The sequence below is a fragment of the Pogoniulus pusillus genome, chromosome 28, assembly GCF_015220805.1.
Source record: "Pogoniulus pusillus isolate bPogPus1 chromosome 28, bPogPus1.pri, whole genome shotgun sequence".
Taxonomy (NCBI): Eukaryota; Metazoa; Chordata; class Aves; order Piciformes; family Lybiidae; genus Pogoniulus; species Pogoniulus pusillus.
This window is the reverse complement of record NC_087291.1, coordinates 12,002,767-12,018,437: the sequence shown is the minus strand read 5'-3', so window position 1 is coordinate 12,018,437 and position 15,671 is coordinate 12,002,767. Positions and strand designations below refer to the sequence as shown.

Sequence of the window (15,671 nt, the reverse complement as noted above, 5' to 3'; positions counted from 1 at the left end):
CAAATGCCCAAGACCTGTATTTAATCACTGCCTCACTTGCTTGTATGCTTGAAGCACAAAATGCCAAATGAAGGCTTTTCTCATTGTCCTGTATAGCACACCTCACCTTAAGGTGTAGGCTCTTCTCCAGGTAGTAATTCTCCTCTTCTGTGTAGGTGAATGTAGGCAATGAAGCCAGTGGTTCATATGTACCCATGAACTCAGCTCTCCCCAGCTGGCTGAGTGATAAATAGCAGGGTGGGTTCAGGTGTGCCAACCTTTCACAAACAATCACTTGGGGGCATGCAGCCAGGGTGTGCAAAGCAGTAATGAATGAGCTTCAGCATGCAGAGAAAGGCAGCAGAAAGCACAGTAGATCTTTTTGAAGAAGTTTTAGGCTTTTCCCAGAAGCAATAGCCAAGCCTAAACACCAAAAAAACCACTAAGGACTTTTGTCTCAGGGGCATTATAACCTTGAAACATTATTTCATACGGTATCTTTTCTCTTTCCCACAGGTCACACTTACACATGTACAAAAGGTGACTTGATGGCCATCTAAAGAACAGTTGGGGTTGGAATTACAGGGCACTTTTGAAATGCAGTGCTTGATATGGCAGTGTGAGCTAAACTCTATTTGGATTCTTTCTTATTATGTAAAGAAGGAGTACTTTTTGGTGGGTTTTGCCTTATTCTTAAGGGATAAGCAAATATCTGTTACCTCTTAAAAGAAAAGTGTGCTGAAATAGATCCACTTGTAGTGATTAGTGGTTCAGTAACTTTACAACACACAGTAGCAATCCAGGATGATAACCTGGAAGAGCACCCCAAAGAGCAAGGAAAAAGTCTGAATATATGAACTGCAAACTCTGGGGATTTTCTGGTAGAAGAATAAATATTCCTCCCTTTCTAATTTGTGTTCTGGCACTTCTTAGTTGCCATGGAGACTTTTTCTTTCCACCTGACTCGTGCTGTGGATCTGTGCATTCAGCTGAGCAAAGGAAGAAATGAAAGGGAGCAGAACAGTGACTTGGTCGATCCTGTGGAGGACACCTCAGCGTTTGGAAATCTCTCTGTGTCAGCCTGCATGTGTAGCACATGAAACAATCCAAAGTCTATCAGCCATACTCTGCAAGGTAAGGTTGCTTTTGCCTTTTAAGTGCTGAGGTGTCCCACAGTCGGTCACCTCCAGGGTACACAAAGGTATGGTGGCTTTCCTTTTGTTCTGGTCAAGAGCAAATATTTGCACATGGGAAAATGCTCTGGCTCTGCAGACCAATCCATCAGCCATCTGCCTGGAAAAGCCAACACCTTTCTGCGCTGAGACGGATACATAGGGGAGGATCCTGTTCTGTCACTTCTCAGATTCCTGTGCCTCACCTCACTGACGTTAAGCCCACGTTTGTTTAACTACCCTTGGTCTGATTACAACAGATAAGTCCAGACTGTAAAACAGGCATGGATATGTGAACAAGTGCAATAAGATTTGCTTCCCAGAATGTCTCATGTTCATAGCACAGGCAGAACACAGAGAGGCCTTTTGTGAGCTTCCACAAGTGATGCTGTATCATGCTCATGTTAATAATAGTATCCATACATATAGTACACAGGTTATGAGTTCTGTAAAAGCACATAGTCTGCACAGGTAGTGATCTTTATATTGGTACTGAATTTATTGTGTGTAAAACAACTGCTGCTGAAAAAAGATCACATTTTCAGTCTTATTTTCTCTTCCTTCAGCTCTAACCCAAACAGCAGAGGTCTAATAAAGCTGGTTGGTTTAGTTCCAGTTGAGGAACAGAAGGAATATTTTTGTACTCTTTCTTAAGAGAGGGAAGTAGAGGATGAATAAATATCTGCCCATAGATATTGTGAATAAAGTTGCATGGCACACAGAAGAGAAGGGAAGAAAAGAGAGAGTAGTGTCTCATACTTTTCATTTCATAGGGAAAAAGAGTCATGTTGTGTCTGACACTGCAAAAGCTAGAGGCTTATTAGCTTATCCCAGAGCAATGACATTTTAACCTGGGATCTGAGTTTCTCTCCTATCAGGGGAGATATTACCTGGCAAAATAATCTTCAAAGAGAAGTCAGAAATACAGCAGCAGCTCTAAAATTAAGGATGGGTGTTGAACTAAACTGTGAATGGAAAGTGTGTGCAACATACTGGGTGGTTTTTACCTGAATATCTAGCTCCACCAATAGGGCTGCATCTGAATCTTTGAGAAGCAGAAACATTGAGTCCTATTTCTCAAGGCTATGGCTGAGAACAGATTTCAGCCTGGTACCTCTGGGGATGTGAGAAGGTAGAGGAAGAAATCCCCTTTAGTCACTACGCAAAGAGATCTCCTCTGACACAGAGGAATTTATGTGCCCATGGTGGTTCTGAAAAGTGCTTGCTGTCTCCCTGGGTGAGTGGTTTGTCAACATTGTCAAAACTTGTGCAGTGGAAGAGTGTTCTAGATTAGAGACTCATCTGCTCACAGCTGAGTAGAGCATAGGATATATGCAGGAGTTCAGTGTTTCTGTAAGGACCAGGGTATCTTTGATCTGAGTATCTAGTTTTTTAACTTAATACCCATCATAGATGCTAAAAGGGAAGCATGACAGAACTACCCATTTTAATATAAACCTGCACCAGGCAGTATGTATCAGTGTGTATCTTATTAGCATTTCTCATCAGCAGTGAAGAATGAATGAATTTTGATGTTGAGCGAGTGGAGAGTATGTGTGCCATCCCCATTAAAATCAGGGCTTGCTGGAAAGAGAATCTGCCCACAGCAGGAGAAGCGTTGCCAAATCTGGAATAGGTATGGACATAAGTGATAAACACAACCCAAAGGAATGTGATTATCAGTTTAATTTTGTTTGTAGCACCCTCCCACAGGTTAGAAGAGACATCATTAACTAGTAATGAAGACAATATATTAATAACCAATACAGGAGTTTTTATTTATTTATTTATTTATTTATTTATTTATTTATTAGTGTACAGGGCATTTGTCACTGTGCTAGTGTGAGCCTAGCTGGGATATTTTGGTGAGAAGAATTAGATGATAGGCTGTGGAAAGGAAAGAATGGTGATGCCTGCTGCTCTCATAGCCTTGCTGAGATGTATGAGGACAAGAACACAAATATAGGTAAGGGTGTTTCTCTCTGGGCTTTGGCCTGAACTGTTCTCTAACCTAACCTTCTGCCTGTGTGACTAATCCATCTGCTTCCCTATCCCCTGACCGACCCTCCAAACTACCTTGAAAGTAAGGCAAAGCCTGGGGTAAGGTAGAGGGGTGGGGAGAAGGCTGGGACCCCCTTCTGGGGACTCAGGTTTCTGGGAGGGCTGTTGTGTATCTGTATTACTTTTAAACTTGTATATTTCTGTCTATAGCTGTATATATGCTGTAAATATCTGCTTGTATATTGTGCCAAGCTGTAAATATAGCTTCATTTAAGTTTCCAGCAGCTGAGTCTAGTCTGGGCGATTTTCCTAAGTGCGAGGATGCAGGGAACACCCAAACCATCACAGTCACTCCTCTGGTGGAATATATGCTTAAATCCAAATTTTACATGATTATGAAAACATAAATAGGTGCAATAGAACTCATTCAGAGGTGTTGCAAAAGCCCTTCCTTCCCTACTATATACAGACAGCATTGTTGGAAATGGAAATGGTACAAACAAGTGACATTGGTGCTTTGCACGTAACATAAGATATGTGCTTTTACTGCAAACCAGTCACTTACTGCCTCGCTCTAATTAACAAAGCAGATTGCTGGGATAACAAATGCTTTCAAGTGACTTCAGGTTTTTGCTCAGATTTGATATCTGCTTTTTCACATGATGATCCTTAGGAAAGTTTGCCAAGACTTTGTATGTGGAGATCCTCTCACTAAGCTGCTACCGTGATGATGTTACTGCAGAAAATGAGAGAATGCCCTTGGGTGAGTCTCACATGAATCAAGTGCCATTTACATGAAAATAGCTAGGAACAAGCCTGCTCATTTTCTCCTGTGTCAGACTTTGCAAACCTCACTCATCCTTAGGAGTGGAGTTGTGGGACTTAACATCTTGCTTCACTGTATATTTGTCAGAGCAAAACCTGCAGCTGCTCTTTGATGATTATTGCCTCACTGAGACCACATGCTCAGTCAGAAATGTCTGCTCTATTTTCAGATGACAAAATAATAGAGTTATGAGGAAGAAAACTAAGCTCAGATCACTGATTTACTTGTTTTTTTCCCTATATAAGCTATAGCTGAATCTACAGGAAGATTTGACAGCAAAATGTGTTTTCACTTAAGAGAAATATCAGCTTTACAACACTACAACTACAACACAACAAAACTATCACCTTAAAAGCTTTTTTGTTAAAAAATTAGGAGCTGAGATGCAGCTATTAAATTCTACAAACAGCTGCAGGAACCTTCACAAAAATACTCTCTATAACTCTCAGTCAGCAGCCATACCTGGCTTAACAGGATCACAGCTGGATTAATGAAATGCAGCTCAAAGCTGCTGCACCTTAAACCACCACTTTTACTTATTCCCATAACTAATTTCAGTGTTTAACAAATTTCTCCTCTTATTTCCCAAATGGACACTATGATCTTTCTCTGCTTGTTCTTCAAATGGTGCAAAAAGTTTCTTAGGAAATCAGAATTGCCATAGCTGCTTGGTAGAACTTCAAAGTGCCAGCAGAGACAGAGAAGTTAACTAAAATGTGTGAAGGTTTTGGGTTTCCTAGTGCAGCTTCACCTCATAGAGGCTAGGGTTACAGTTCAGTCTGAATGAGGCGTAGTGCTTTCTTCATGTTCTCTATTACTGAAAGAAAAAAAAAAAAGGAGGGCTGTAAAACTGTGCTTAAAGGGCATTTGTGCAATTAACCCCCCCCCACCAAGCTCGATTAGTAAGTTGTTGACACTGAAATTAATGTATGGTCGCATTACATTTTAGAGCTTGCTGTTGTGATAGTTCAGGCAAAATCAAAAGGTTGAACTTAAAGGGATTTGACAGGACTCCTTTGAGCTCCCTCATTTCCCAGCAGAGAGTCTGGTAATCAGATGTGGCGTGCAGATTTGTGGCGAGGCTTGCCTCGGTGTCAAGTAAATGGTATAGAATAACGACGAGTTCAACCTGAAAAATCACATTCCTGTCTGAAACAGGGCTGTTAGGTGGTACCCAGGTAATCACCAGCGTTCCTTCACTGGCTCCCTCCCACCACTGCCTGTTCACATTGTGCAGCTGGATACCTTTGAGCACGGTGACTTTCACCGCTCTCCAGCAACCTGCTCAGATCTTGAACCTGAAAGTTTTCCTCCGTGATCACTGAATTTGTCTTACCTGAGTAGTCCCAATAAATTCACTGGGACAATAGGTGCGCCTAAGTGTTTTGCTGGAACAGGTTAGACTACTGTAATTCATTGCAAATGCTTACACAGAGCCTGTATTCATTGCTCTCAGATTGTAGTGAATTCTCAAGCACAAACAAGGGGGACAGAGTGTATCTGGCTGCCTGCAAGGTGAAATGCAAAGCAAGCCAGCAAAGGGGGCACTTACAGAAGGGAATGTCCTGTGGTTCATACGTGTAGAGCCGGTTGGAGTATCTTCCTGTGATATCAGCTCTTACTGTGAGAGATGGATCTGAAAAGGTCATCACGTTACACGCTGCTTTCTGTTCCCACAGCAGCTGAGGGTGATGTCCCTGGCACGACATGGACAGCCCTGTTTCTGAGGTGTTCTGTTTTCATCTTGAGGCAACCACAGGGCCGTTACGCTCTGTTCTAACTAACTGCTCCTTTACTTGGAGAAATCCTGAACAGAAACTAAAGCAGCTATTTTAAAGTGATTCATTACACACAGCTTTTCAACCACGTTTAAAGAAAAATACCCTGGTTATATCAGGAGTGGCCAATTAGAGTGGATGTGCAGACAGTGAGGGTCATGTGCACCCGAGGCAATATTAGCATGACCTACATCGAGCCTTCAGAATGAAAATGCTGTGATTCTTAACGTTTCTGTCATGGCAGCAAGTTGTTGTAGACATCTCTTCTCCTGTTTCCCCTTCCAAGCTTTTTATTAATTAACTGACTCCTATTACTGCCTTGCTCTCCCTCTGAGTGTGGGCTTCATCCCACCTAACTTTGGATGCCACCAGAGGCTCTTGTACTGTCATTGAAAAGGAACAGGCAATTTGGGGCATGATGCATTCCAGGTGTCAGCTTTACAATGGGCTGAGTTATTCCTTAGATGCAACTGACTATAGATTAGCTCTGTGGTAATGTCCAAACTGTAGACATCTACATGAAGTCAGATATTCAACTGTTGTCAGTAAACTTAATCCTATTAAGGCACAGTATGAAGCACAGAGAGCACAAGCCCAGATGTTAACAGACACTTAAGCTTCTTGCCACCAAGCACCGATTAGGTACACTGCAGAACATATCTGTAACCTGAGGAAGTGCAGGAGGATCAAGGCTTATGACAGAGGGAGAACTCAGATTTCCCAACTTGCATGGTAATCTTCCAACTGATGCCATGGTAGTGATAAATTGTGAGCTTTTTTTTTGCTTTGAAAAATGAATCATTTTGAGGTTCCCAAAAGAATACACTGGCATAGGTTCAGATCTGGAACACAGGAGGTTTCACCTCAAGATGGGGAGAAACTTCTTTACAGTGAGGGTGACAGAGCAGGCTGCCCAGAGAGGTTGTGGACCCACCTGGAGGTATTCCTGTGTGAACTACCCTAGGGGATCCTGCCTTCACAGAGGGGTTGGACTCGAGGATCTCTGGAGGTCCCTTCCAACCTCTAAAGTCCTGTGATTCTGTGATGCTCAGCTCTTACAACTCTGAAGACAGATAAATGTTTTACATACCTATGAACATGATTCGAGGCACATACTGTCCATCAGGTGACAAGTTCTTATCTGTGGTTTCATGCTGGCAGAGAAATTAGAGGTGGTTACTGACATACTGCTGTAAATTCTGCTAAAGCAATACTGCCTGTGGGCAATCCTCTACCAGAGGACCAGCACCAAAAAAGCTACTATTGGTGTGTGTACACACATACAAATGCCTGTAGTCACATGTAACTGAAATGCCAGAGATGTTTACTTAAAAGACATGAAAAAGCAAGACAAAGAAAGAGAAAATACAGGCAAAAAACAGATAGCAGCCAAACTGCCCCAAACCCTTCGTACCATGAGATTCAGCATGACGAAGTTATTTTGGGCCATTTCTTGTATCTCTTCACTTTCTGCAAAAGCTTTCTTCAGTGCTAGAAAAGACATAAGCCTTTTGAACTCCATCTTAGAATCACAGAATCAGTCAGGGTTGGAAGGGACCACAAGGATCATCTAGTTCCAACCCCCCCCACCATGGGCAGGGACACCCTACCCTAGAGCAGGCTGGCCAGAGCCTCATCCAACCTAGCCTGAAACACCTCCAGGGGTGGGGCCTCAACCACCTCCCTGGGCAACCCATTCCAGCCTCTCACCACTCTCATGCTCAACAACTTCCTCCTCACTTCCAGCCTGAACCTACCCAACTCCAGCTTCACTCCACTCCCCCACGTCCTGTCACTCCCTGATATCCCGAAAAGTCCTTCCCCTGCTTTTTTGTAGGCCCCCTTCAGATACTGAAAGGCCACAATAAGGTCACCAAACAAAGAGAGAGCATTTCTTGAACACTGCCTTCCCTTCTGAGTTTGGGTACTGCATTGGCTAGAGACTGGCCACATTGTTCCTGTCTCTGCTGATTCACATTCCTGAGGGGGACCACTTAAGGGCTCTATCTCTGCTTCGTGGCTTTTTTGACCCATGTCAGTATAACCTCCTGGCTATGAAAGTGGGAGCTCTCATCTGTTATTTATGAAGCCCATCATCACAATGGATACCATGTCTCAGCTTGACAAAAGTACATTATGCTCAGAAAATTCTTATTAGATCAGTTTCAGCAGCCCTGTCCTCGCCTCCTTCTTCGGTTACCAGCGAGGAGAGCCAAACAATATCAAATCTGTGCAATGAGTCAGTAGCAAATCTGTGTCTCTTAATTCAAACTGACAGCAAGGCAGCAGCACTGAGTATTTTTCATGCTCTTTCTTGGGTTTCATAGTGGAGTTTTGGTAAACAACAGCAATAAGTTGTAGCTTTTCAAGTGTATGTTCATTTACCTGTTTCTTTAAATGATTTTCAGCGAGTGAAAGTTAAATATACAGACAGGTACAGAGTGTTATGACGATACTCACCAAAGAGCACACACTCAAAATATCAGAATTACCTTGGCAGTACTGACAGTCTTCCAAGTGATGAATTACCATCAGTGGCTTGTTACTTTATTAACAATAATAAAACAGGTAGTTAGATCATTTGACAGGTATGCAAGTGGGTGACTTTACAGGTGGACTAGAAAAGACAAATCACATTTAATCTGATGTTAACCCACAGGAAAACCACGCAGACATTCTGGAAAGCACCACAGACATTTTCTAGCCAGGGAAAAAGACACAGAAGAAAGAAGTAGAGAAACAGGCTTTCTATATCTAAATTTGTTAGTATAGAATCAAGCTGAAGGGGTATTGAATATTGCTGAGAGGTGAAGTTTTCTGTGATTAATGATATGTACTAATTTGACTAAATGACTTTTTATTGAATTGAGTTGATTGTCACATACTTCATAGAATCATAGAATCAACCAGGTTGGAAGAGACCTCCAAGATCATCCAGTCCAACCTAGCACCCAGCCCTATCCAGTCAACTAGACCATGGCACTAAGTGCCTCATCCAGGCTTTTCTTGAACACCTCCAGGGACAGCGACTCCACCACCTCCCTGGGCAGCCCATTCCAATGCCAATCATCTCTCTGACAACTTCCTCCTAACATCCAGCCTAGATCTCCCCCTGGCACAACTTAAGACTGTGTCCCCTTGTTCTATTGCTGGTTGTCTGGGAGAAGAGACCAACTCCCACCTGGCTACAACCTCACTTCAGGTAGTTGTAGACAGCAATGAGGTCAGCCCTGAGCCTCCTCTTCTGCAGGCTGCACACCCCCAGCTCCCTCAGCCTCTCCTCACAGGGTTTGTGTTCCAGGCCTTTCACCAGCTCCATCACTCTTCTCATGAAATTTCATGGTTTTTAAGCTTTCTTGAAGAGATGTACAAGAAATTGTTGGCTTTCGCCCCCGCCCCTTGTAAATAGTTTGGCAAGGTATCTAAATGTGTATTTTTTGGATGTCAAGACATAACACAATTCTGTGCACTTTCTCCTATACTTTTTTTTTCAGAGCTACTCTTCAGCAGATGAGTTACTACTGTTTGATCTGCTATCGGTGACAAGATTTGTTCAGTTCTTAGCCACTTCCACATGGGGTATATGAAATTAATTGTCTTTTGTTTTAAAAATCATTTGCCTTTAATTTAACCACAGCTTGTGCTGTGATCTAAAATGAACTGGCAAAGATACTATTTATTAAGTTATGGATTCTCAGATACGTTTTCATCTGTGCCCCATAAAAGATTCAGACTGGAACTCTCATTTCTGCCGAGATGGTAAGAAACTGCACATATGGCAGCTAATGAGGTGTCAGGGAAAACATCAGAGACAGTAGATCATCATGCAGGACCAAATGTAACTCATTCTCAGCTGTTGATTGAGGAATGGATCAGATGTCCATGATAGTTAAAAAACTCCAGAGCAGCTGTGTTTTTGGAAATTATAGTCTCTATTTACTGTTTCTTACCTAAATGACAATCCGACTATCGTGATAAAGAAATGACAGCACTGAACTATCAGCCCATGATGTTGCTTCAGAGTTGCAAGAGCCCTACAACAGCCTTTATTTATAGACACAAAATCTGGTTTATTTAACTGGGTGGTAGTGTTCCTTTATTCTCTTTCACCATAGTCTATTCAGGCATAACTGATTAACATCTTCAGTTTCCAAACCATATTTTTAACCTCTCACCTTTTTTTTGCTTGATAAAGCCCCTCTTCATAAGTTTGTACCCAGGTAATTTCATCTCCCCACCCTAGAAATATAACAAAAGGATTAAGTGGTGGCCAGGCAGATAACTCACACCAAATACCATTTCTTATCTTTCTCAGTAATTGTATACAAATGTGATCTGGGGTTTTAGTCTCAAAGTTTGTGCATGTGCTAATTCTACATGTCCCAACAGCTGCAATGCAGGATTAAACAACCCCAATCAACCATCTCCCCCCAAAACCCCTCAGTTGGTTGCATATCCAGTTTAAATAGTTTGGAAAGCCTATTAGACATCTTTCTATATAATCAGAAGTCCCTAAATGAGCACTGAAATTCTTTGTATCTTTATATTGTCTGCTGCAAGTTTTGTTTAGACCCTAGGGCTGAAAGAGAAAGTTGGCTTAGAAAAGAGAGGAAGAGAAAATATGACAACTCATATAAGGTTGACTTTAATATGGATGCTGCCAGAAGAGTCTTGAGTTGCAAACTACTCTGAGTAATGAATTTCAGTCCCTGAAGTTCCAAGTACAACATTTAATTAAAAATCTCACTAAAAGAATGGCTGTGAAATAAAAATCTCCACCAGAACAAAATGCTAATGCATCATCAGCTTCGTAGCTCATTCACAGCTGCTGATACACTGATCTCAAAAAGCAGATTGTCCAGTTGCTTTGGTGCCTTCACATCCCAAAGGTGCCAGCCTGTGCAGTAGAGCTCTGCCTTCCATGTAGCATTGCTCTATTCCATGATAGCTCCTATGGGAGTTGTAGAACAGCTGTTGAATCTGCACGAGGTTAAAGGCTCTGCTGTCTGGACAGTGCTTGGACCAGCATGGTTATGATGGTTATTGCTGCTAGCTTTCTCATGGGACAATTGCTTGTGATGCTACTAACTCATCTCTTCTTTCACAAGAGTGTTTCCAACCACACAGCTGTATGGTTGGTGAAATTTGTGCTTGGTTGACCAGTGTGTTCCCAGCCTTGATTGAAGTCAACTCCTGATGTAGGTAACTGCACAGAGGAGCCAGCAAGAGCCATTTTGCAGCAGGTGTAAGTATACTCCTTTGATCTCTGAAAATCACAGTTAAACTGCAAAGCATCCCAAAAGATCTGATATCAGGAACAGGGAACTGACACTTACTTTCTGTGATTTTTATTTTTTTCCCCAAAATTTCCAGAATTGAAGGGATTTTGTAATCTTTTTATGCTTTTAGGCTTAGTTGGAAAAATAATCCTGATCTAGGCAAGGCAGACAACAGGTACAAGATTAACTCTAACCTTTCACCAAGGATACCAGTTAGGAGAAATGATTTGCAATTTCTCTTTGGTACATGCATGGTTTTGTTAAGTGTTCCCTGAGCAGTTAGGGTCAGAAAGCACTTGGTCATAGGCAGGACTTTGCCAGTGCTTTCTGTGGGAAGATTTCAGATATGACCTGTAGGGTCTGCAGGCTTTGCACTACTTGCAGAAAAGGTCAAGACAGGAACTGGAGATTGTTTGGGGTGAATAGGCCTGAAGGGAGAGGGGAGATACCGAAGAGGGAAAGACCTTGGTAATATATTTCTCTGCTTGTATTTCTAAGGATTGAGCAGACATAAATATCTTAAAATAGAGTCTTTAGTTAACACCCAGGTTGAAAATTATGCATTGCAAGGAAGTGAATTATTCACTGCAAAGCATGACTGTGACTATCTGATGAAAAGCAAAAGGGAAAAAACGTCACACAGAGGCTTAAAGGAACAGCTCTGTATGGAAAACAAAAATGGGTCTGTTCCCATAGCAACCAAAGTTAGGAAACTGTCTTTCAGCAGTTAGTTACTATAAAACAGTATCTTTCAAATGGTGGCCCTGACTTGAGAGACTCAGTTTGGGTTATTTGCTCTTACTAGGTCACTATGAGTTGTATAAATTAGGTTATATGAGACCCTCGGCCATATCCTTAAGAACAAACTGATGGAGTGAAATGACACAGAAGAAGATGCACCACTTAGAGAGTCACTTTAGCACACTTCAGTGTCCTGGAAGGTAACTCGACTCTTTGTCTAGGAAGAGGGGACTTGCCACCTTGGGGTGCCCACCTTAGAATTCTCATCTGCCTGAATAGTTCCTGCAGAAAGAGTCCCCTGGCGCTCTGAAGAACAAGCTCCTGAGGGACAGGACCGTCCCTGCTTGCACCCTTTGTGCAAGCTGATGAGCCTCGGATGTCCTTTGAAAGAGAGAGAGCTGACACCCATCTGGTCTGCCCTTTCTCTCAGCCAGCCTAACTCACCCGTGAGTAGTAAACTTTTGGCTCAACCTGATTAATAGTGGAGAATGCCATGTTTAGTAGCTTAGCCTTTTCCATCTCCTGACTTCCAAAACAGACAAATTTATCTATGGTATCCTTGTAAGATCTTCTCAATCAAACTGAATCTGCTAATTAAAATGAAATTAATTTCTGTTTTGGGGGTGGGTTTCAGGAAAATAAAATATTTCCATTTTTGTATCTATTCCTGACTCAGCCACATTGATTCCCTGCCTCCACAGCAGTAACTACAAGCTGTAAGTGTACAGTACCTCTTGACAGTGTCTGGGGTGCTCGTTTTTCCTTCTTGATTGCCATTGCAAGGTTGGAAGAGACTGCAATTAGCAGGAGGGACAAGGCCAGTGTTGAATGGAGCATTATTTCCCTTTCAGTGCAGCAAGACAATCTGGAAAACAAAGCAGCAGCTTTAGTCACATGGATTAGTCACCTGGCAATGTTTAAATTCATATCTTAGTAGTACCCAACCAATCTATGCTACAGAGACAGTTTTGGTCATTTCTAAAAATGGCCTTTTGTGTGTGTGTGTGTGAGAAGAGTGCAAAATGAAGGTGTTTAATTCTATCATGCAGCACTCCTTTCAGCTGCTAAAATTGGGCTGAAGGAACGGTTCTCACTGCAGTGTGATCAGGGGGACGAAGTTCATTTCAGTTCATTTCTGGCCAGCCAGCATTTGGTTCCTATGAACTAGTGCAGTGTTGTAACACCAGATCATGCCAATTTCAAGGCAGTGCTACTGGCTGTTTGTTCTGTTAGACTTTTAATGCCAGTGAAATGTAAAAGCATGGGATCTTTTTTCTGGATGTTAGGGTTCATTTTTGTTTTGGCCAAAAATGGTCTCATTATCCTCATTAATTAAACAAGAAAACTGGCAAATGTTTCCCTCTAGGTATAACAGATTTTAGAGTGACAAATCCCTCCACAACGTTGAAATTCCCAATGTTTTTTAAAGCCTACTCTCTGTGAAGCAGGATGTTAAAAACTGAGGTAAATATCAAAGAATATTCCAGATGCTTCTCACAATGAGCACTTGAAAGATTTCTCCCATTCTTCATGGCATTTTAAACTCATTTCCAGATAATCTCCTGTCAAATGAAACAATCTGTCTGTGCTCCTGGCTGTCTCAGTATTCTGAAGATATCTGCTTCTCTTCCTGACAAAGGTGGTTGTAAGTAACTTCTGGTCTTGATAAAAATCAGAGAACAAAAGCAACATTTGAAGAAAAGCATTAAAAGATGAATTTCTTAAGCTGCTAAGCCTTCTTTCTGCTCAGTATAACCATCCTCAGGCATTACAGCTCTGATGTTCAGGTGAATGCCTGGTGGTTTGCATGGAGTTCAGAAAAACAATGCAGGTAGCCCAGTTCTTGCTGGAGATTCCCCCTTACACAGGCTGAGCTTTAGGTGTTATCAGGAATCATAGAATCATAGAATGTCAGGGGCTCACCTAGAGCAGATCACACAGGAACACATCCAGACAGATCTTGAGGATCTATTGAAACAAACAAACAACCCCCCAACAAAATCCCCCAAAGCACTTGTGCCTGTGTTGATAAAGAAAATGACAAACTTGAATTTAAAAGTGGCATTCGGTATGGAATTACAGCCCTGAGCACAGGCAAAAGAGGATGTTTAGGACAGAGAGGCTTAATAAGTGTAGCAGCAAGTTTTGTCCTCACCTTAATAAATCCCTCAACATGGCTAACATCACTGCTAACAGTGCCATTTCTAGTGAACTCCACTTCTGAGCACTGGAAGTCTCAATGCAAGAAAAAAACATTCTTTTCATAGAATCAGTGAATCAGTGAATTGTCAGGGCTGGAAGGGTCCCCAAGGATCATCTAGCTCCAACCCCCCTGCCATGAGCAGGGACACTTCACACTGGACCAGGATTGGAAGACACTTGGCATGTTAAAACATGCAACATTTTAGAACACATAAATAAAACCTTGTAGTAAGCACCTTATATTTATGAAGAATTTCCCCAGGTTGCTAAAACAATTAATACATTAACTATAAGCAGGGTGATAGGTTGGACTGGATGATCTTGGAGGTCTCTTCCAACCTGGTTGATTCTATGATTCTATAACATTTTTCTCCTCAGCCTTGCCACAAGGATTTCCTGTCCCTCACATGGCATCACCACTCATGTATTTCCTTAGGCTGGTTCATGTTATCCATTGTCGAATGGGTTTTAGAAAGAAGCCTCATTTGGAGCTTACAAATTATGCACATTGGAGATTTTTGATAGCTAATAACAAAATGTGAAGTTTTTCAGTGCTTCCTAAGGAAAGGCTGCAATAACCTTCATTTAAATCTGTGGGATGAGGGCTATTTGGCAGCAAAAATTCCATTCCAATTTCCCCCATGTTTGTGCAGCCCACTAAATGCAGTTAGCAAAAGCAGGTCATCACACCACAGTACTGTATTGGTGACAAATGAGTATTTGCAGCAACTCTATATGAAAGTTAGGAACTATCTTCAGTATCACTTTACTTCTTAGTGATGAAATGTAGCTTTTATACTAACAAATATAATAAGCTTTTATATTAACAAATAATATGCTTTTATATTAACAAATAGAATATTTTATATTAACAAATATAAATGCTATTTAAACATAAGTAGTTATGCCTTTAAAATCTCACCAGGTAATGTCCCTGTAAAGCAGGTGAGGAATGCATCAATCACTTCTTTCTTTCATGGCGTATTCATAAAGAAGTCAAAGTGCAAACCTCTCCAAGTCACTGGATTAATTATCTGAAGCTTAAATAATTAATTGCTATCCTATTGAAAAACCAATAAGGTTTTGGAAGGATAATTTATGGAGGTGTAGCTGGAGGCAGTTTAAATTCTGAATTTTTGCTGCTAAATGATGCAATATGAGTTAACTGATTAAAAGGGAAAAAATGACAGCCAACACCACATAGATTGCCTAAATCTGTCAGAACAATTAATTTTTGTTTCTAGCTTCTCTAGGCATCTATCATTTATTTTCTTAATCTTTATATATATATATATATATATATATATATATATATATAAAACTAGGCTTGTAATGCATTTGGCAACCAAACCTCATTTCTGTACTAAAAGAAAGTCAAGAATGAGAAATGCTTGCTCACCAGCTGTGGTCAATTCTCCTGATGGAACGTCTTGTTTCTGGAACTGGGTAGCTAAAAATCAATGTGATTTAAGCACAGAACACCTGAGCTGCCCAGCTCTCTGTGTAGCAACAGCAGCACATTCACTCACCCTTCCTTCTCTGCCATCTCTCCAGCTTTTGTTTTTGTGAGTTCCCATGCTTGGACACTGAATCCTTGGATTTTTCTTCATCTTGAATTGTATCAGGTGTCCTGTATGAGGGTGAGGGCTGGAAATAAATAGTGGCTTATGTGTGTCTGCTCACACAGTTGAAT

The 15,671-nt window shown here is 41.4% G+C and overlaps 1 protein-coding gene and 1 long non-coding RNA gene across 5 annotated transcripts in view; one reads left to right on the top strand and one right to left on the bottom strand.

Annotated features, from left to right (window-relative positions):
- Positions 1-9,427, top strand: part of LOC135187932 (uncharacterized) — a 22,860-nt gene extending 13,433 nt beyond the window's left edge. The window contains exons 2-3 of one of the 2 annotated variants that reach the window (XR_010307509.1): positions 913-1,113; positions 9,251-9,427. This is a non-coding gene — a long non-coding RNA (uncharacterized LOC135187932). Of the gene's footprint in view, positions 1-912; positions 1,114-3,825; positions 4,012-9,250 lie in introns of those variants that run through there. The other variant, XR_010307508.1, reaches the window with a different exon arrangement.
- On the bottom strand, positions 2,944-15,671 carry AGR3 (anterior gradient 3, protein disulphide isomerase family member). 3 transcript variants are annotated; one of them, XM_064167000.1, is made up of 9 exons: positions 15,508-15,671; positions 15,378-15,428; positions 12,508-12,641; positions 9,932-9,995; positions 8,249-8,301; positions 7,171-7,247; positions 6,847-6,910; positions 5,531-5,614; positions 2,944-4,795 (listed from the first exon to the last, which is right to left on the bottom strand). In XM_064167000.1, the coding sequence occupies exons 3-9, from the start codon at positions 12,611-12,613 to the stop codon at positions 4,746-4,748; spliced, it is 498 nt and encodes a 165-aa protein (XP_064023070.1). In that variant the 5' UTR covers positions 12,614-12,641; positions 15,378-15,428; positions 15,508-15,671; the 3' UTR covers positions 2,944-4,745. The 3 variants fall into 3 exon arrangements, with proteins under 3 accessions (XP_064023070.1, XP_064023069.1, XP_064023071.1); XM_064166999.1 differs by lacking the exon at positions 15,378-15,428; XM_064167001.1 differs by lacking the exons at positions 2,944-4,795; positions 15,378-15,428 and adding an exon at positions 5,070-5,107.

Excerpts from the sequence above, each read along its gene's own strand:
- AGR3 (XM_064166999.1), bottom strand. Across the intron at positions 8,302-9,931 it reads CTTTATCAAGCAAAAAAAAG|TAACAAGCCACTGATGGTAA; the intron begins GTGAGAGGTTAA and ends TTGTTAATAAAG. Across the intron at positions 5,615-6,846 it reads GCCTCGAATCATGTTCATAG|ATCCATCTCTCACAGTAAGA; the intron begins GTATGTAAAACA and ends TGACCTTTTCAG.